General features: G+C 41.4%; 1 protein-coding gene across 4 annotated transcripts; it reads left to right on the top strand.

Moving 5' to 3' along the window:
• The first annotated feature begins 382 nt into the window (after nucleotides 1-382).
• LOC124140460 (17-beta-hydroxysteroid dehydrogenase type 6-like) lies at nucleotides 383-17,952 on the top strand. 4 transcript variants are annotated; one of them, XM_048381325.1, is made up of 7 exons: nucleotides 383-472; nucleotides 2,162-2,375; nucleotides 5,875-6,075; nucleotides 10,543-10,695; nucleotides 11,163-11,356; nucleotides 16,237-16,473; nucleotides 17,785-17,952. In XM_048381325.1, the coding sequence occupies exons 2-7, from the start codon at nucleotides 2,174-2,176 to the stop codon at nucleotides 17,881-17,883; spliced, it is 1,086 nt and encodes a 361-aa protein (XP_048237282.1). In that variant the 5' UTR covers nucleotides 383-472; nucleotides 2,162-2,173; the 3' UTR covers nucleotides 17,884-17,952. The 4 variants fall into 4 exon arrangements, with proteins under 4 accessions (XP_048237282.1, XP_046363973.2, XP_046363975.2 ...); XM_046508017.2 differs by lacking the exon at nucleotides 383-472 and adding an exon at nucleotides 1,001-1,166; XM_046508019.2 differs by lacking the exon at nucleotides 383-472 and adding an exon at nucleotides 1,009-1,101.
• The last annotated feature ends 3,390 nt before the right edge of the window (nucleotides 17,953-21,342 follow it).

The following is a 21,342-nucleotide window of genomic DNA, read 5'->3' as shown; positions in this document are numbered from 1 at the left end:
AGTATTTTTGCACTGGACATGCATGTACTTTACAATTATGAGCAGTCTGATAAATTGGGGACTACGTGCAAATAGTATATACCTTTACCCCTGTGGGTTGGTTGTGTGACATAGATATTTTCACTCCTCACAATCAACTCCTGACGACTCAAAACGTATCTAAACGTACAAATGTAAAGTCGGGATTGTACTAAACGGAACTATTTGTACTAAACGGAACTATTTGTACTAAACGGAACTATTTGATAACTAATAGTGTAATGGTCATAAGCTTAAAGATGTCTTCATTTTATGATGCTTCAGTTGGCCTGGGTATCAAGGTAGACTATTTTCATTTTCTTAAGCCCAATAGGGTGCGCTGTGCACTAGTCTATTTATACATGCATGTAATCATGGCATGTAAGGCATGCACAGAGCCACATGGCAGCTGGCTAGGTAGCCACATGATGTGATAAAATAGGTCAACAACTAGGTAAATACAACAGCATTTTTACTAATATCTTTAGTTTTTGATGTATAATTGTGATGTTATGTATTTGAATTAATTACATTGCTTCTGGTAAATAACCATAAATTTCCTAATGTGTCCTAAAATCAATGTTCTTTTGCAAAGACATGTTTCTGAGTATAGTTTATTTGTATTTACAATCTAAAGTAATGGTATTTTTGCTTTATTTGCAGTCAATCATGAAATGAAGTGAAATAAAATGACATGAAACAGCTGTGACATGACATGACATGACATGACATGACATGAATTGACATGAAATACTCATGAAATAAAATAGACAGAAATCCAAAGATGGAATAGTTTTCATTTGAAAAGTACCAGTGTGATTTTTGAAGTGAACAAATAGTATCAGACCCTCACTTAAATATGATGAAATACGGTTCAGGCTAACGTGGTACAGTTAGTCTGACCTTTCAACAGCTGTTCAACTGTTCAACGTTACGAAGATTACATGAAACAGGTGCGTGTTAAGATAAGCCGTCTGATATTTTGCAGAATCTCTGCTCAGGTATGTTTATGGAAAACGTAGTCGTGTTTCTTTGTGACGCGGGTAGAATGTGTTGACGAGAAAAACTGAAAACACGCAGAGGGTAAGCTCACACCAGTGATATTCGCGAGCTGATCCACGAGCTGATCCACTGATCTGGAAATACAGGTAGAAAGGTTATGGTTTGTTTTTTGTTTTTTGTTTAACGCCGCACTCAGCAATATTCCAGCTTTTGAGCATCGACCCACGCAATTGGGATCGATGACATGCATCAACCAAGTCAGCGAGCCTGACCACCCGATCCCGTTAGTCGCCTTTTACGACTAGCATAGTCACCTTTTACGGCAAGCATGGGTTGCTGAAGACCTATTCTACCCCGGTATCTTCACGGGATCGAAGAAAGGTTAGGGAGAAGGCGGTAATAAGTGCTGCACTTGTGCCAAATCCCTTTGTCTTTTTGGACAATAAAACATGTTTAATAATAAAATAATAATAATAAGGTTAATCTTATGTGTATTGAAACTATGTAGACTTGATGCTGATGTTGATGTTAGATACAAAATGTGTTCAAACATGCTTTAGTTTTATGTTTCTTATCGACAATATAGTTATGTTCTAGCGTAAACAATTATTATGTAAGGCCAGGAAATAGATCACTCAGATAACGCAGATCCTCCGTCAAAAGGTCAACGAGCAACAAATAACGAAAACATGTCTTACAGTCTGTGCTTGTATGTCTACCGCTGTTATCGTAATATATAGGTTGATTCTTTTGACTTCAGACCCGTGAAGATCCGGGGTAGAATAGGTCTTCAACAATCCAACCTTGCCGTAAAAGACGACTATACTTGTGGTAGAGGCGACTAACGGGATCGGGTGGTCAGGCTTGCTGACTTGGTTGATGTATGTCATGATATTAATCACTGGATGGTCTGGTCCAGACTCGATTATTTACAGACCGCCGTCATACAGCTGGAATATTGTTGAGCGCGGCGTTAAACAACAAACCAACCAACCAACCACATCTATAAAACTATTTCTCATTCTTTATGAAATTACATTTTCTACCATTCAATTATTTCACATGTTTTTGTCATTATCGAACTTACAATTTCTTCCCAATACTGACTTATCTGATGGATGTTTTATGCACTTGATTGCAGTTGTGATGCAAGATGTTGGAGGAAGCTGCTATATACCAAGTGGGTTTGCTCATCTCCGTCCTGAGTTCAGGATATGCTGCCCTTCAACCTTGTGTACTCCTGGCAGTGTTATGCCTTGCTATTGGATACATTTGTTTTACGGCTCTACAGAGGAAGCGTGTAAGGAGTTTGTCAGCATATGGCAGGACCGTCCTCATCACTGGCTGTGATACAGGTACATGTGAACCTTAATCCATTTTACCCCATGGCGACGATCAATAACTGCAGCCAAACGTTCAAATATGTTAATGTAGCGTGTTGTATAGAAACTGTTTCCCTCGACTGGTTACACCAACATCGAACCGATGGTTCACATCGGAACGGATATACTCAAAACACACGAAAAAAACTCTTTCATTATTATATTAAGAGCACTTCATGTACTTGTTTGTTTTTTGTTTAACGCAGCACTTAGCAATATTCCAGCTATATGACGGCGGTCTGTAAATAATCGAGTCTGGACCAGGCAATCCAGTGGCTGACATCATGAGCATCGATCCACCCAAATGGGATACGATGACATGCATGAACCAAGTCAGCGAGCCTGACTACCCGATCCCGTTAATGGCCTCATATAATTACGACAAGCATAGTCGCCTTTTACGGCAAGCATAGGTTGCTGAAGACCTATTCTACCCCGGATCTTCAGGGTCTCATAAACATGTTTCACATTCACTGGACAACAATATTTGAAGCAGTCGTACAATATACAGAACTGCACGTATGTTTATATATACACAGTAAAAAAAGTGTTGCACCCCCTATACTTTTTCATGGAGGGGTGTTTTGAAAGGGTGTAAAGATAACCGAATTAATATTATAAGCAGGATTTCGTGTATACCAACAAACCAGTGTATTGTCTATACAATGAACTTAAATGGGGTATTCCATGACCTAATGGCATGTAATAATCTCATGCTGAACTTTTACGAAAAATGAACGAACAACAAAGACGCATTAAGTATGGTGACATCTCAATAATTTTTAGTGACCAAATTCATCCAATAGCGTAAGAATGTCATATGGAGATTTGACGAACACAGTAAGTCAATATCGAGAACTTCCACCAAGCACTTGGATCACAGCTTGAAGTCTTCGTCTCATACTCCTCACCAGACGTTGGAATCGCTCCATGGGCAGCTGCTGCCACTCCTCGTGTAATGCTGCTTCCAATTCACGCAAGTTCTGTGGAGGAGGGTCCCGACGATAAATCAGGCGTCCCAAAATGTCCCATACATGTTCCAGAGGATTCAGATCTGGACTCATTGCTGGCCATGGAATCTGCGTCAGAGCATTGTTGTGGATAACCTGGGTCACAGCTCGTGAACGATGTGGTCTGGCATTGTCATCCATGAATATCGGTCTGGTGGCCAGTGGATGATTGTCAAAATGGGGCACCACAACTGGATTCAGCACCTCTTGGATGTAGCGCTCCCCTGTCAACTTGCCTCGTATGGTCACTAAATCAAGCTTACAATCAAATGAGAAGCATCCCCAGACCATAACAGATCCACCTCCATATGGTACAGTTGGCATGATGTTTCTTGCAGTATAAGCTGTTCCAGGACGCCTCCATACTCTCACTCTGCCATCCACAACATGCAGAAGGAACCTGCTTTCGTCCGACCAGTGGACTCTTCTCCAGGACCTCAAGTTCCAGTTCTGTCTCAGTCTACACCAGGCTAGACGTAGTCGTTTGTGGTTGTCTGTGAGTTTAGGTCGCTTGATAACCCTTCTGGACTTCAACCCTGCAGCTTTAAGACGATTTCTCACGGTCTGGGTACTGAACTGTTGACGAGGAAGCCAAAGACGTTTCAAGGTTGTGCTTGTAGCAAATGGATGACGCCTTACCACCCTCAACAACGCTCTGTCATCTCTAACTGTGGTCTTACGTGGTCTGCCAGAGGGTCTGCGATTCCTTACATCATTAGTTTGTGCGTGTTTTCTGACCAAACGGCTTATTGTTGAGTAGTGATGTCCGGTTCTTCTGCCAATCTCCTTGAACGAAAGACCTGCTCCATGAAGGCCAATAATCTGCCACTTGACTGCTTCTGACAATCGTCTACCCGGCATTGTGGGTTACAATAAACTGGGCTGTCAGAGAACATCTTTTATAGGCGATGTTGAGCTTAAGAAGATACTGCAATCTGCAAATGTCATGCACCATGCAATTCACGTGCTGATTGCTACGTTTTGGTGATCATCTTCCCTCCGAAAACATTACACATTTAAAATCAGATCCCCAAGGAATACCTACCATTAAAACCAGAGTCGGGCGTTTTAAATGTTGTGATGTATCAAACGTATTAATGTGGGGGTGCAACACTTTTTTTACTGTGTATACATGTCAATGCACACACACCATGTGTATGTTTGTTGATTCGATTTCAGGAACCACTTTTGGATTGAAAAAATATAATCTTATTAGATGCTCTGCCACAGAAAAGCTATACACACTCTGTATGACATAGAATCAGGCCATAGTTTATTTCATAAAACAATACCGGTCAATGAATTGAATGCAGATCCTTATCAAAGCCAGAGAATAACCAGTCTCGATTATCCGCAGAAAGAGATTCTAATGGGCCTGAGATTCCAGTTTCAATGTCTCAGTCCAAACATTTCTTTTGCAGTATATTTGATAAATGCTGCTTATGATAAAACTCTGTACACCAGCAGCATAAAATCGAACATGTTTTCAAGCGTGTTACAACACCATGTCGAGACTTACGTTGATGCGTGACCGTAACAGTCCACGAGCCGTGTCAACAAAGTCATGCTCCGTATGGTGACGAAAGGAACAAGATATGTCAAACTTCAACCGAATCAAACAGTTCAGAAGACTGTCCACCTCTCGCTTTTCCCCGGCTACAGATTTCACATTTTCAACCAAAACGTCGCTGTGTTTTAATATTCACTTCTACGAGAGCAATGGAACTGAGTTGTGACATGCGTTTTTAGAGTTTTAAAGGTTTTGTCCTGCCCAGGTTCGTAAAAAAGCATGCTTTACACATTTGTACTACGTGCATGGTGAAATGTTGCCTTGTGAATAATGGTTTCGGTTTAAGAAACACGAGACATCACACATCAATCAAATGTACCAATTCTTCTATTCTATACATTTGTTTGGTTAAGCAAATAGAAAACGTAAGGGTGGGGGCGATTTTTAGGGTGAGTGGGTGAGGATGGCTTTACATCGCTTTTAGCAATATTCCAGCAATATCACAGCGGGGGACACCAGAAATGGGCTTCACACATTGTACCCATGTCGGGAATCGAATCCGGGTCTTCGGCGTGACGAGCGAACTCTTTAACCACTAGGCTACCCGACCGCCCCGATTTTTAGGGTCTGTGTACATGTAAAACCATTCCGTTCACTGCCAAGAGTTATGCGCTATTCTTGATGTTCTGCGACAAAATACCCATACATGCTTGGAGTAGGTGAGTATGGTTTGACGCAGCTTTTAGCAATATTCCAGCAATATCACGACTGGTGACATCAGAAATGGGCTTCAGACATTGTACCCATGTGGGGATTCGAACCCGGGTCTTCGGCGTGACGTGAAAACGCATTAACAACTAGGCTATCCACCGCCCCATACATGCTTGGGAATGTTGTCTGTTTGGAAAATACCTAAATCTTATTAATAAACAATGTTTCCATGTTGATGAAGGAATAGGTTACGGACTGGCACAGCGGCTCCTTCTAGAGGGGTTCACCGTCATAGCGACATGTCTTGACGTTGAGGGGCCAGGTGCTCGTGAACTGAAGAAGAACAGAAGTGGCCGTGTCCACGTCATAAGACTTGACGTCACTTCCGATGAAAGCGTGGAGCTGTGTTTTGAAAGAGCAAGAAAAATATGCAAAGGAACGGGTAGGTATGAACTTTCTATCAAATGTGTAATCTCCTGCTATAGTTCCAAGCAGTTTTAATGTCTCGGCCCAATGAGACCGCCTCACATATTTCATATTTAGATCTGTGCACAAAGATTCAGTGTGACAAAACACTCTACACAAGACTGTTTGACAAGAGGGATGACTTCAACTTTCATATACAATACAGTAAACTACGGTTATAACGAACACGCTTATAACGAACTGACGGATATAACGAACTACTTTTTCGGTCCCGACTTTTTGCTGTAGTTATGCTGTATATATGCTTATAACGAACTACGGTTAAAACGAACTAAAATTAGTAGTCCCTTTGAGTTCGTTATAACCGTACTTTACTGTATATGTAGTCAACTTTCCCTTCATATCGAGCAATATTCCAACAGATCCAGCCTTGGGTGTTCACATTTCACAACTCTTGAGATACAATCGAGCATGCTCTTTCTACCATGACTTCAAAGAGCGTCATACGACTCTTGCTCAGGAGTTGTTTGATCAACATTCAAAGGCCTCAGTAAAGCTTTCAGAACGTTTTACGGTTTATGTGGAGGACCTTTACAAATTTGACGCATCAGAGACAAAAATGATGTCCGATGCAGTTCCCTATTTTGACTTGTACCATATTTTCCCGTGTATGTTCAGCTGAACAATTGACTTGCCTTTGCATGTTTTTGTGACGGGTGCCACAGGTGAGGCAGGATATGCTCACCTTTTCGCAAACACCATTTTGACAGTGATTCATTAACAATGTACAATCGACTCTGCACTATGCAGAGGTTTCTATCATATATGGAAAGGGTTTTTGTCGCTTCATTTCGTAGTTGTTTGTTTGTTTGTTTGTTGTTTAACGCCGCACTAAGCAATGTTCCAGCTACATGACGGCGGTCTGTAAATAATCGAGTCTGGACCAGGCATTCCAGTGTTTGACATCCTAAGCTTCGATCCACGCAATTGGGATACGATGACATGCATCAACCAAGTCAGCGAACCTGACCTCCCAATCATGTCAGCCCGGCAAGCATGGGTTGTTGAATAACTATTCGACCCCGGATCTTCACGGGTCCATTTCGTAGTTGACTCGGCATAAGGGATGAAAGCCACTGAGCTGAGACGTTATCAGATGCCGTTTCAAGCAGCAAGTAACATTAACGTGGTCTCCAAACTAGAATTGTTATTGTATCATTTAGTTTTGGTTACTCCAATATGAATAATTGTTTTTATCAGAATTTATCTCTCGTCTAAAGTACATCCATGATCAGGACCGAGATAGTATGCTTCAGTGAGTGGATGAGCGAGTTGGGTTTAACGCCGCTTTTAACAGTATTCCATATCCCGGCGTGTCAGCTTAATTTGGGAGGAAAGCCCGAAGTGATGCAGGTCTCAGACATTTACCACTTCGGTGAAACCCACGAGAATGCTTTAACGTGTGGTGATACCTTCTCATATTCCTCATTCAAGGTGTCTTTGTGAACATCCTTCTATCTTAATCGTGTGATTGTGAAATAATAATGAATAACATATGCCCAATTTAAATGTTTTTCTCACCAGGTTTATACTAAAACTGGGAGATACCCTTTTGAAAACACAATATCATGTGATAATATAAAACAATTAATCCTGAATGTTAGTTTTTAAAATTTCTTGTAACGTTTTACAGAGATGTTTTGTTTGTTTGTTGTTTAACGCCCCACTCAGCAATATTCCAGCTATATGACGGCGGTCTGTAAATAATCCAGTCTGGACCAGACAGTCCATTGATTGATATCATGAGCATCGATCCACGCAATTGGTTTACAGAGATGTCATCACTTCAATCATAGTCTATTACACACAGCAGCATCAATAAAATGAGACTATATGTTTTTTTACAGAGACCCAAACATTTGGTATCCTATTTCTTCTATCGTCCCGTCAAACTGTGGCCTAACCAGGTTATTACAATTGTCACCCTATCCCAATTGCGTGGATTGATGCTCATGTGTCAATCACTGTATTGTTTGGTCCAGACTCGATTATTTACAGACCGCCGTCATATAGCTGGAATATTGCTGTGCGGCGTTAAACCACAAATACAAAAATAAAGAAATACAATTGTCAAGGAGCCTTCGACGGATGTCAGGTGTTTTCTAGCATTACAGTTATGTATTATTCACATTAAGTACTGAAAGTGAATTAAATTAAGAAGCTTACGGTGGTGTTTAATTGCACCCGCACACATCTGCGACCGCACGTGTGCGCCACTCAATAAATTGTCCATAAGATGTCGGGTGATTACCGTGTGTTCCATCGATCCGCAGATTGGGTTTTGAACGACGCCAGGTCGTTTACCTGTGAGAACGAATACGCAGTAACGCCACTATCATCGTATCTTTTGAGGGTGGAAGTAAGTGAGTTTGGTTTAGTGAACCATGCGTAATACAGGCGTTCTCCCTTCATACCAGCTTCTCTTGGAAATTCAACCTCTCAACATCAGGGGATCTTCAACACTAAGCAGCTTTCAGCCAAGACTTTTACATTCTTGTTCCGGACATACCATACAGTTGTCTAGTTTTAAATGTAATGTACATTACTCTGCAGACCAGGGGGAGCGGGTGGCCCAGTCGTCTTAGGCTGTGCAGAGTTGCACGCCAGAAACCTATCATTGTGGGTTCGAATCCCGGTTCGTGAGAACTGCATCACTTCGGGCTTTCCTCCCACGTTAAGCTGCAGTGATATAACTAGAAAACTGTTAAAAGCGGCGTTAAACCGAACTCACTCAGTCACTCACTCACTAGTCTGCAGTCTGGGAATAAGTGCGTTCAAGGACGGCGGTCTGTAAATAATCGAGTCTGGACCAGACAATCAAGTGATTGACAACATGAGCATAGATCCACGCAATTGGCATCGATGACATGCATCAACAAAGTCAGCGAGCCTGACCACCCGATCCCGTTAGTCGCCTCTTACGACAAGCCTTTTTTGGCAAGCATGGGTTGCTGAACACCTGTGTATATATGTAGCGAGACGTGCAAATACTTGGTGACAGGATATAAGGCCAATTTTACACTGACTTATTATAATGCGATGTTATGTTTGAGACATAATTTGATACAATCTCTTTCTCTGAAAAAGAGAGAGTCTAACTTTGATTTGGGATCCAACAACATCAAGGCCAGTGAACGTTCATTTTCAAACCTGAGTTCAATTTATAAAAACTCAAGGTCTCATCCCATAATACCAAGTGGTCAGTACCCAAGTTGTACATCTCTTTATCACGCTTCGATGAAACCCAAAGGTAAGGGATTCTACCCTCAGTGCCAGGCGTCCTTTATGGTGGTCATGGATAGGTTCAAAACCACTGATGGTAAATACAGGGGTTAGATCAATGTAATTGTCTTACTCAATCCATCCTTGTTTCAACGTGTAAAGAAAGCAGCGTTAAACCCAACTCACTCACTCACTCACTCAATAGTCAATACTCCCATATAACTTTTTATAACCAATGTATATTTTTAAGTGATATAACTGTTCTAATATATCTCACTGTTGGATCGCATCACAAAATTATCGGCCTTATGGTAATTTAACTCAGTATATTGTTTCACACATCTTCCCGAGGCAAGGGAGTTAACTGACTATAAAAGTCCAGTTTCCATCCTTGCCGAACTAGGCTGGTATTACGGAGTTACATTTTGGCTGGGCTAACGAGTCCATGAATAGTCCAATCAAAATCGTGCATCGAAATCGAAATCCGGTTCGTAGACTGTCGTACTGATTTCGGTCGATTGCAGGATTTGCAAAGAATGTGCACCGCCAACTCGTTGTCAACAGGTGCTCACGTGTTTTGGACTTGTGTGTCTATTTATATTTTGCTCCTCTATCATCAATAAACGTCGAAAACGTCTGTTCGTGTCCGTCTATCGCGATCACCAGGGGTGATACTATAGCTGAATAATTCTTTGTTCCAGTGGTTTCTTGAAGATGCATTTCCGTTTGTTTTACTCCTTTCTTTCCATGGATAGAAATATGAATACACCTATAAATCTGGGTTTTAATATTCTATCTCATTGACCTTATATTACTGACCGCCTCCATGGTCTAGTGGTAGAGCGTCCGCCCGGAGAGCGGAATTCGAAGGTCCGGAGTTCGATTCCCGGCCGCGTCATACCAAAAGACGTTAAAAGATGGTACTTGTTGTTACCCTGCCTGGCGCTCGGCATTAAGGGGCTTAAACAAGGACTGGTCGGCTCGGAGTCAGTGTCTCTGAGTGGGGTATTCATGTTAAACTGCGGCACGGTATCTCAGTGAGCTAGCACTATATAAATCGGCATCACTCCGGTCTAGTACAAGCAGCCACACACACGTGCACACACGTGCATGCACGTCGCTGTATAAGTGCAATAATCTTGGGCGCGACGTTAAACCCCATTTCACCTTACCTTAATTATATGACTGTTAAATGCTTCAGGCTTATGGGGCCTGGTCAACAACGCGGGAGTGGTCAGCTTCGGGGACGTGGAGCTGACTACCATGGATATATTTCAGAGAGTGGTGGACGTCAACCTCCTTGGCGTAATAAGGGTAACGAAGGCCTTCCTGCCCCTTGTTAGATATACACAAGGTGATGATGAATCATTATTTCAGAGTGACAGAGTGAGCTTGAGTTATTGCCGGTATTAACACTATTTCAGTGACGTCACGGCGTGCATCTTAGTAAGGAAGAAAATCGACTTCTACCTTTGCTGAATTCCATGGTTTTCACGCACCCAGGGCGAATCTGGAATTTGATCCAACGATCGTAGGTTCCTGGCACCCTCATGGGAGGTAACTCTGCATAGCGTCATTGGGCCACCCATGATCACCTCCCAACATCATAGAATCGTTTAAAAAATGCAAAATATTTCCATCTAGATCAAAGCGAAATATGTTGATAAAACACTTATTGAATACCTTATATTTGTTTGTTCATAACCTATCGGCGTTATGCTTCTTTGACGTACACGATAAGGATACATATGCAACAGATGTGGATAATGTCAAGGTACCACGTTAGATTTCTGACTAATTTTATTTCAATTTTGTGCTTAGGGAGAATAGTGAACGTCACTAGTGTCAAAGGATTGTGTGCCTACCCCTGCTTTGGTGCCTACAATATTTCCAAATATGGCGCCGAGGGATTGACGGACACCTTACGCCTCGAGATGAAACGGTTTGGCGTGAAGGTCATTGCTGTCGAACCCGGAAACTTCGGAGGAGCGACGGCGTTATGGGATGAAAGTAATGTAAGAACAAATACATTCTCAGGGACATTATAATTAAATATAAGCGAGAAAAACCTTTACATAACCAATAGAAGTGGCATATTGATCCTTTTGACATACTGAACCCATGTGGAGAATATAACCCGGGTCTTCGGCGTGACGAGCGAACTTTAACCACTAGGCTACCTCATCACCCCGATATATACTCGAAGAGGAGGAGTTTAAATGGATAAAAAAGTACTTGAAATGTGAAAAAATTGCCTCGGGTTTGTTAAAAAACACCGGACGTGATCCAGCACCCCATCTTGCCGCGAATACAAAATAGGCGGTCCCATCTCGAGTGTCATCTTTAATACCACGTTAATACAACGTTTCTCTGAACACATTACATATAAGCTATCTCTACACGAATTTAAACTGTCAACGCCAGAGAATAATCTCGCGTAAGCGCGGAAACAGATTGCATAGGGCATTAAAGGCAAATTAGTGATAAAACTAGTTCCATGCTGATTAAACGTTAAAGTTGTGGTTAATACCACTTAACTGCCGTTAGACGCGGGTTAACTGGATTAAACGAGTTTGCCTTTGTCGACTGTCCCTTTACATCGAATTTACAAGTACTAGTGTATCTCCTTACATATGTCAGATTTTGATTATTTCTAAATTATATTCATTCATTTGCTTAATCGATTTAACCTTTAAAAGGCTTCATCTAATTTGTAAAGGATGGCAAAAACTATTTTTGTTTACATATCTTGACCCGTGACGAACCGGGTTAGACTAGGTTTTCAGCAACCCATTCTTGCCGAAAAATGCGACTAACGGGATCGGGTGGTCAGGCTCGCTGACTTGGTTGATGTATGCCATCGTATCCCAATTGCATGGATCGATGCTCATGATGTCAACCACTGGATTGTCTGGCCCAGACATGATTACTAACAGACCGCCGTCATTTAGCTGGAATATTGGAGTGCGACGTTAAACAACAAACAAACAAACAAACAAAACATATATACTCACAGTGCTTGGAAAAAAAACTATGACAGTTATCGGCATCCAATACTAATACTGTTTGTCACATGGGTTACGTACATGTGGGCCCGTGAAGATTCCGGGATAGAATAGGTCTTCAGCAACCCATGCTTGCCGTAAAAGGTGACTATGCTTGTCGTAAAAGGCTACTAACGGGATCGGGTGGTCAGGATCGCTGACTTGGTTGATACAGGTCATCGATCCCAATTGCGTGGATCGATGCTCATGATGTTAATCACTGGACTGTCTGGTCCAGACTCGATTATTTACAGACCGCTGTCATATAGCTGGAATATTGCTGAGTGCGGCGCTAAACAACAAACAAACCAACGTACATGTTTGGTTCATTTTCTGTATACACTATAATTAGATTGTGCATAATCATTATGATGGATGATGAGTTTGTATATAATTCATATTTAATTCGTTATTTGTTGAAGACGGACATTTGATCCTTGACAAAACACAATTATTCATTAATAGTAGACAGTACACTGTGAACTCATTTGAAGTTGTCGATTTGTTTCTGCTTTCATTTTTCTAATTGCATTTTTCCTTTGTAACGGTCATGACAAGGTAAACACCTTTATTGTTTATTGAACTAAAAAGCAAATGCGTCCAGAGGCAATTGCAAAAGCATAATCTATTCAGCTGTATTTGTTTTGTGTTCAATCAATACGCTTAAGGCTTGTGCCACACTTCGCTTGAAGAAAGAAAAATGAATTCAGGCTAATCCCGGACGTTAGCCTACCACGTGTTTCAACATACGAGATCGGAACTTTATTCAATTCGTGAGGAGTTCATTAAGATGGCCTAGATTGATCGACGACAATTGCTACACATCCGTACTCTCCCTGACCTAGAGGTGACCATGGCATTAACGTTAGAAGACAAAAGCATGATGTTATTATGTAGATCAACTTCACTGAAAGATAACATAAATACAGACTTTAAAATACAACGCTAAATATGTAACAAGCTGTTAAAATCTACACTTTTCCAAGTATTTCGCATGGCCAGGTAACATGTTGTTTGTAAAGTGACAGGTTGATTAAAATATTGCAGTGTCATTGGTGGGACAAACACACAGTTTGGTTACAAATACTTGTAGTTTGAAATACGATGACAAAAGTATTGGGCCCGTATAGATTCCGGGGTTGAATAGGTCTTCAGCAACCCATGCTTGCCGTAAAAGACGACGATGCTTGTCGTAAAAGGCGACTAACGAGATCGGGTGGTCAGGCTCGCTGACCTGGTTGATGCATGTCGTCGATCGTAAGTGCGTGGATCGATGCTCATGATACCAATCACTGGATTGTCTGGTCCAGATTCGATTATTTACAGACCGCCGTCATATAGCTGGAATATTGCTGAGTGCGGCGTTAAACAACAAACAAACAAACCAACAAAGGTATTGTCTAAATCGCAGCTTGGATTTGCTCAAAGCATACGATTTTTTCTTAGACGTCAAACATGCCCAGGGTACTACTTATTTCCTTTTGTTAGACCTGAGTCAAAAATAGACTTCAAAGTATTTTCTGAAACAAACTGTTAAAAGAATAATCCTAATAAACCCCCAAATAATAATATTTTTACCATGACACTGAAGAATGCTTTTCGACACATCAAAACTAATAAGTCTTTTCACACAAAGACCTTGGGTATGAATACATTGATCTTTCGATAGCATACGCTTCACTGCATGTAACAATGGTTGTCGATAACTCATCAGAATTGTATACTTTCGATATCGGAATATTATCAGATGCTTTTGTCACTCACTAATACACTGCACAAACACTTGGTCTCAACAGCTTAGCAAAAAGGATGTAGTCTATTTCAGAATACATATACTCAGCGTCATTATTAAGGGGTCACACAGATACTTAGAGCCAAAAGTATTAAAAAACCGTCGAACTTCGTCGAGTGTAGTTCAGTTGCATCTGGAATGAATCATGATCATTAAATATCTACATTGACTGTTACTTGTACTGTCATGTATTGGTGTGAAGCCCATTTCTGGTGTCCCCCGCCGTGATATTGCTGGAATATTGCTAAAAGCGGCGTAAAACCATACTCACTCACTGTCATGTATTGCACGCGTATGAGCTGAACCCCTGGTTGCATTCAGGCGTGTATTTGGGGCATCGTTTTGCAATACCTTCGATTATGCACTTTTTAATAGTCGTTCACCATATTTAAGCATCCAGTCAGTGCAACACAGCATAAACAACTGGTTCTTCAACTGGTGATGCTATTGTCAACATACTCATACCATTGACGCATGTTGGCATATGTTGACACCCTACACCTTCAATAATGACGCTCGGAACACAATTAAGAGGTTAGGTGAGTGAGTGAGTGAGTTGGGTTTAACGCCGCTTTTAACAATATTCCAGTTATATCGCGGCGTGTCAGCTTAATGTGGGAGGAAAGCCCGAAGTGATGCATGTCTCAGACGTTTACCACTTCGGTGAAACCCACGAGCACGGGTATGGTGCTGACAAACCTAGAAACATAATCGGGGCGAACCGGGATTCGAACCCACAATCACAGGTTTCTGGCGTGTCAAGGGGACGCAACTCTGCACAGCGAATCGCGGCGCCTTAGACGACTGGGCCACCCGTGCCCCCTTAGAGGTTAGGTGAAATGGGGTTTATCGTCGCGTCTAATATTACTGCACTTATATAGCGACGTGCATGCACGTGTGTTTGTGTGGCTGCTTGTACCAGTCCGGACTGATGCCGATTTACAGTGCTAGCTCACTGAGATACCGTGCCGCAGTTTAACATGAATACCCCACTCAGACACAGTATACTGACTCCGAGCCCTTGTTTTAGCCCCTTAATGTCGAGTGCCAGACAACAAGTCCTATCTTTTAACCTCTTTTGGTATGACGCTCACCGGGCGGACGCTCTACCACTAGACCACGGAGGCGGTCCGGTGACGAGGCGATATAACTATCTATATCTATGGAGGGTTAATTCATCAGTTGGTTTTGAAAAAAACTATGTATTTTGTAACTGTTATTTTGAACCAGCCAAGTAATTGATTTTGAACTTGATTAGGAACATGATTTATGTTTGCCACTACTTGTAACTACTTTTAGGTACGTACTAAGACCATACCCGTGCTCGTGGGTTTCGCCGAAGTGGTAAACGTCTTAGACCTGCATCATTTCGGGCTTTCCTCCAACATTAAGCTGACACGCCGTGATATAACTGGAATAATGTTAAAAGCGGCGTTAAACCAAACTCACTCACTCACACGTACTAAGACCTTTTGTTAGTCTTTACTGTAAATTACATACCGCCAAAGCGATCGGTTCCAAATTAAAATAAGAGGTATCTAATTTACAGTTTGACTACCTAAAATTTCAAAACACAGTAAGGTTATCTCCTGAATAGTCGGCCCCTTTGAACCCTTATCCTAAAATGTGAATTAAGTTATTGTAGTACCTTAGAAAAAAAGCACTTTGTTACAAAGTTCCCTTGACCAAGTGCAGTGGCTGTCATGTCTAGCACAGCTTAATGTAGGATTGGATGGTTGGTTTGTTGTTTTACGCCGCACTCAGCAATATTCCAGCTATATGACGGCGGTCTGTAAATTATCGAGTCTGGACCAGACCAGATTACTATCATGAGCATCGATCCAAGTAATTGGGATCGATGACATGCATCAACCAAGTCGGCGAGCCTGATCACCCGATCCCGTTAGTCGCCTTTTACGAAATGCATAGTCGCCTTTTACGGCAAGCATGGGTTGCTGAAGACCTATTCTATCCCGGAATCTTTACGGGTCCAGCTTAATGTAATGAGAAAGAGACAAGTTTGTATGTCAGTCACAGTGTTATGAAACTGACATTGCAGACAGAACGCTTAAGACGGGAAATGGCAGACATGACGTCGGGTGCTACAGACGAGGCTTTAACTACCTACGGTGACGACTACCTCGACCAAATGCTGTCCATGTTCAAGGAAGGCACCACCTATTCGCGTAGCAACATTGACCCCTTGCTTGATGACTTTGTAGATGCCTTAACCAATCAGCGCCCAGCGTACAGGTACGCCACTCATGGAGGAAGCACCTTATTGGATATTGACGTGGTGAGCCTTTCAGTTGATTGTTTTCATCAAATTCATATTACATTATAATTATCTCCACATATAATGAACCGAGTCAACGACAACGATATCATGTCGGGAAATAAACGTGGCAGAAACACAAAATACTTGCAGGTAAACAACCCAGAAATTTGGTTTGGTTTGGTTTGTTGTTGTTTAACGCCGCACTTAGCATTATTCCAGCTATATGACGGCGGTCTGTAAATAATCAGTCTGGACCAGACAATCCAGTGATTAATATCATGAGCATCGACCCACGCAATTGGGATCGATGACATGCATCAACCAAGTCAGCGAGCCTGACCACCCGATCCCATTAGTCGCCTCTTACGACAAGCATAGTCGCCCTTTACGGCAAGCATAGTCGCCTTTTACGACAAGCATAGTCGCCTTTAACGGCAATCATAGTTGCCTTTTACGGCAAACAAAGTCGCCTTTTGCGGCAAGCATAGTCGCCTTTTACGGCAAGCATAGTCGCCTTTTACGACAAGCATGGTCGCCTTTTACGACAAGCATAGTCGCCTTTTACGACAAGCATAGTCACCTTTTACGACAAGCATAGTCACCTTTTTACGGCAAGCAACCCAGGAGTACGTGTATGTTGCAGATAAACTGTTTTTGCACGGTTGGTTTGTACTGTAAGCTCAGCTCTGTTAGCCCGTAGGAGGCGGCCAAGTCTGTGTGGTACACATCTTTACCATATCAAGTTACAGGTTGACAAATGTACCGTCATTTAATTACAAAATTAAATATTCTGATCAAGATAACTGCTTATTTTAATTTTGGCGAGAGCACTTTTACTTCACAAACAAACTTTATGTTCTCCGTCATTTGGTTTAATTCGAAAAAGAATGAATGCTATGCTTATTGTGGCAGTATACAAGACATTGTCCATCACCTATCTCCAAGAAACGAGCCCTTTAACGGACAATATTTCAGTTCACAATAAACTGTCTGGACGTACTCGATCCAAGCCATCTCAGCCAAATTATTATATTGTTATTGTTTATTCATGTCATCCCAAATGAATTCATATATTAAGGTTATTACTAAAAATAATAAAACTAAACTTTGCTGACAAATGTCAGCAATATCACGGCGGGGGACTCCAGATATGAGCTTCACACATTGTACCATGTGTGGAATCGAACCGAGCCTTCGGCGTGACGAGCGAACACATAAACAACTAGGCCACCCCGCCGCCCTTCCACGCGTGTAGATTTGTATAAACTGCCAGTTCATCCAATTCACTGATAAGTAGGGTTGTCTAACGTGTGCGTGCATCAATTACAGCTGTTGACAGTGTGGAAGAATTACCTACCAACCTCTTTATTGGACTACCTGGTCATGAAGTACAGGGGAATACCAGCTCGAAGGAAGGCAGGACGCTAACACTGGTGTTGAATTTTATCTCGTTTCTCTGTAATTGGGCAAAATAAAATAAAACGTTTTAGATCATTATACAATGGTTCTCGTGTGATGTGTCACTGAAGGGTAACCACATAATATCTTGAGAATCCTATAACAAAAGTCAATGTGCTCAATAACCCATCTCAGTTTCTTGAAGTAAATGTGTTCAGACTAAGTGCAATGTTGATCTTCACATGACAGTCGTCAATGTAAGTGAGTGAGGGAGGATGGTTTACGCCGCATTTAGCAATGTTCCAGCAATATCACGGCGGGGGACACCAGGGAAAACGGCCCCGGGTCTTCGGCGTGGAGAGCGATCGCATTAACCACTAGGCTACCCCACCGCCCCTGTCAACGTGTTAAGCTTCACATGAAACTAGTATAAGTGTTCAGCTTCACACAACAGTAGTATTCACATGTGTTCATATTTACAGAATAGTTGTAAATGTATTCAGCTTCACACAATAACAGTCAATGTCTTCAATCTGACATAACAGACTTGAAAAGTCGAAGTGTTCAGCTTCACATATCACAGTAGTCAAAGTATTCAGTTTCATATCACAGAAGTCAAAGTGTTCAGCTTCATATCACAGTAGTCAAAGTGTTCAGCTTCCTATCACTGAAGTCAAAGTGTTCAGTTTCATATCACAGAAGTCAAAGTGTTCAGTTTCATATCACAGTAGTCAAAGTGTTCAGCTTTATATCACAGAAGTCAAAGTGTTCCAATTTCATATCACAGTAGTCAATGTGTTCAGCTTCATATCACAGTAGTCAAAGTGTTTAGTTCAGTTTCATATCACAGAAGTCAAAGTGTTCAGTTTCATATCACAGTAGTCAATGTGTTCAGCTTTATATCACAGTAGTCAAAGAGTTCAGCTTCATATCACAGTAGTCAATGTGTTCAGCTTTATATCACAGAAGTCAAAGTGTTCAGTTTCATATCACAGTAGTCAATGTGTTCAGCTTTATATCACAGTAGGCAAAGAGTTCAGCTTCATATCACAGTAGTCAAATGGTTCAGTTCAGCTTCATATCACAGTAGTCAAAGAATTGAGCTTCATATCACAGTAGTTAAAGTGGTCAGCTTCATATCACAGTAGTCAAAGTGTTCAGCTTTATATCACAGAAGTCAAAGTGTTCAGCTTTATAGCACAGAAATCAAAGTGTTCAGCTTCATATCACAGAAGTAAAAGTGTTCAGCTTCATATCAACGTATTCAAAGTGTTTAGCTTCATATCACAGTAGTCAAAGTGTTCAGCTTCATATCACCGTATTCAAAGTGTTTAGCTTCATATCACAGAAGTCAAAGTTTTCAGCTTCATATCACAGTAGTCAAAGTGAAAATGTAAATGCGTCTGAATTCTTTTAGTGAGAGTACTAATTGAGTTCATATACACACAACAATCATCAAGCAAGACCTGATCCAATACTGTCAGTGAATATGACACAAGTTAATCGCCTGTGGATCCTTCTGCAGTTACTTCACCATCTCCTCCTGCCGTGTGACCCGTGAAGATCCGGGGTGGAACAGGTCTTCAGCAACCCCTGCTTGTCGTAAGAGGCGTCTAACGGGATAGGGTGGTCAGGCTCGCTGACTTGGTTGATGCATGTCATCGATCCCAATTGCGTGGATCGATGCTCATGATATCTATGACTGGATTGTCTGGTCTAGACTCGATTATTTACAGACCGCCGTCATATAGCTGGACTATTGCGTTATCTATAAACCAACTAACCAACCTCCTGCCGTGTACCCATTTGCTCCTGAGTGAAAAGGGGGAATTTCGAAGTTGCTTAGGGTAACGCCGTGATCGTGGAATTCACCACAGTAGCTACGGTCTAAAGAATGCATCATACCCGGCTTTCCATTCGTCACCACTTGCCCCCTTCCGTAACCTGCAAGAAGACTCGTCCCCCTATTGATGAATGTTATATGCGAAAATACGACAACCCAATCAGAATGCGCGTGTGATTTCAAGTTCTTCGTCAAAGAATCCCTCAGAAATAATGTTTGATTTTACATATGTCTTGCATCTAAACATATACCCAAGACACAGTTAAATGTGTTCAATCATGCTGTATAATGTCCCGATGTGCTTTAAATTGCATCTGAAATATATATAATAAATGGGGAAATATATGTAAACCATTACGCAACGAGGTGACAATTGTTTTAGGTATGCCCGTTTGCGCTCAGACGGAACCCGGTCGCTAAAATGGCCATGAGAGGGGCACGAGTCGCTATTCGGCTTGTCCCGGAATAGCACGAGTTGGTCACGAATGCCGGCTTTCATTCCACGTCAAGCTGACGGGCTGTGGTATTACTGAAATATAGTAACTGTTCAACGGCGTGAAACCCAACTCACTCACTTACTGTGTATGTGGATGGATGTATACTTAAGTGGCAACATATTTTCAAGAAAATCATGATCAGTAAAATGGTAAGTAAATGAGTTACAATATACATAAAAGCGACAATATCCTTTCTATAATCGATTCCATTGTACAATTCTGACTTTTCATACTTCATGTTGTTGTGAATAACCGTCAAATAGGGACGAAGCAAGGTGTTCGCTAAAATCTAAAAAGCGGGATGTGACCAAATCTTCATCTATTAATATCGTAAGAACTTGTCGACAACGGAATGTACAATACCATATTCTGCTATTGTATTCGGCACACTTCAATTATCAATACATCTATAAACACGTGATAGAAAGAAAGCCATGTAAAAACATTTGCGTACCGACGCACATTTTAGATTAAAATAAAATCAACAACCTAACATGAAGACAATCAATCCTTAGAAAATCGTGACAATTTCATATCAATGTAAATATTATTACTCCAAACCTTTTAAAATAATGCATTGGTTTTATACAGGCTCGCTGTTTTTCTAATCATAAAAAAAACCAGATTAAATCGGAATTAAAAGCTACATATGGTACTTGTGTAAACACGTTTGTTTCGTCGTGGCCCACGTAAACATCATGAATATCACGTATATGTAATTCAATAATCTTAAAAGTATTCTCGCATTGATGTACGTTAACTGATTATCAAATACTTTGTGAGCAATAACTTTTATTGTTAGAATAGTAGAATTTGGTGTGCTGTTTTACTCGATAAATACGAGACCCGTGAAGATCCGGGGTAGAATAGGTCTTCAGCAACCCATGCTTGCCGTTAAAGGCGACTATGCTTGTCGTAAAAGGCGACTAACGGGATCGGGTGGTCAGGCTCGCTGACTTGGTTCATGCATGTCATCGATCCCAATTGCGTGGATCGATGCTCATGATATCAATCACTGGATTGTCTGGTCCAGACTCGATTATTTAGACCGCCGTCATATAGCTGGAATATTGCTGAGTTCGGCGTTAAACAACAAACCAACCAAACAACGATAAATATGAAGCATGTGCTTGTACTACGTGACTTGCT

Source organism: Haliotis rufescens, unplaced genomic scaffold (assembly GCF_023055435.1).
Source record: "Haliotis rufescens isolate VD_foot unplaced genomic scaffold, xgHalRufe1.0.p SCAF_37, whole genome shotgun sequence".
Taxonomy (NCBI): Eukaryota; Metazoa; Mollusca; class Gastropoda; order Lepetellida; family Haliotidae; genus Haliotis; species Haliotis rufescens.
This window is presented reverse-complemented; position numbering and strand designations above follow the sequence as displayed.

Bases quoted from the DNA above. Each gene is read 5' to 3' on its own strand.
- LOC124140460 (XM_048381325.1), top strand. From the start codon at position 2,174: ATGTTGGAGGAAGCTGCTATATACCAAGTGGGTTTGCTCATCTCCGTC. The intron at 6,076-10,542 runs GTAGGTATGAAC...TAAATGCTTCAG, and splicing joins AAAAATATGCAAAGGAACGG to GCTTATGGGGCCTGGTCAAC. The intron at 11,357-16,236 runs GTAAGAACAAAT...CTGACATTGCAG, and splicing joins CGTTATGGGATGAAAGTAAT to ACAGAACGCTTAAGACGGGA.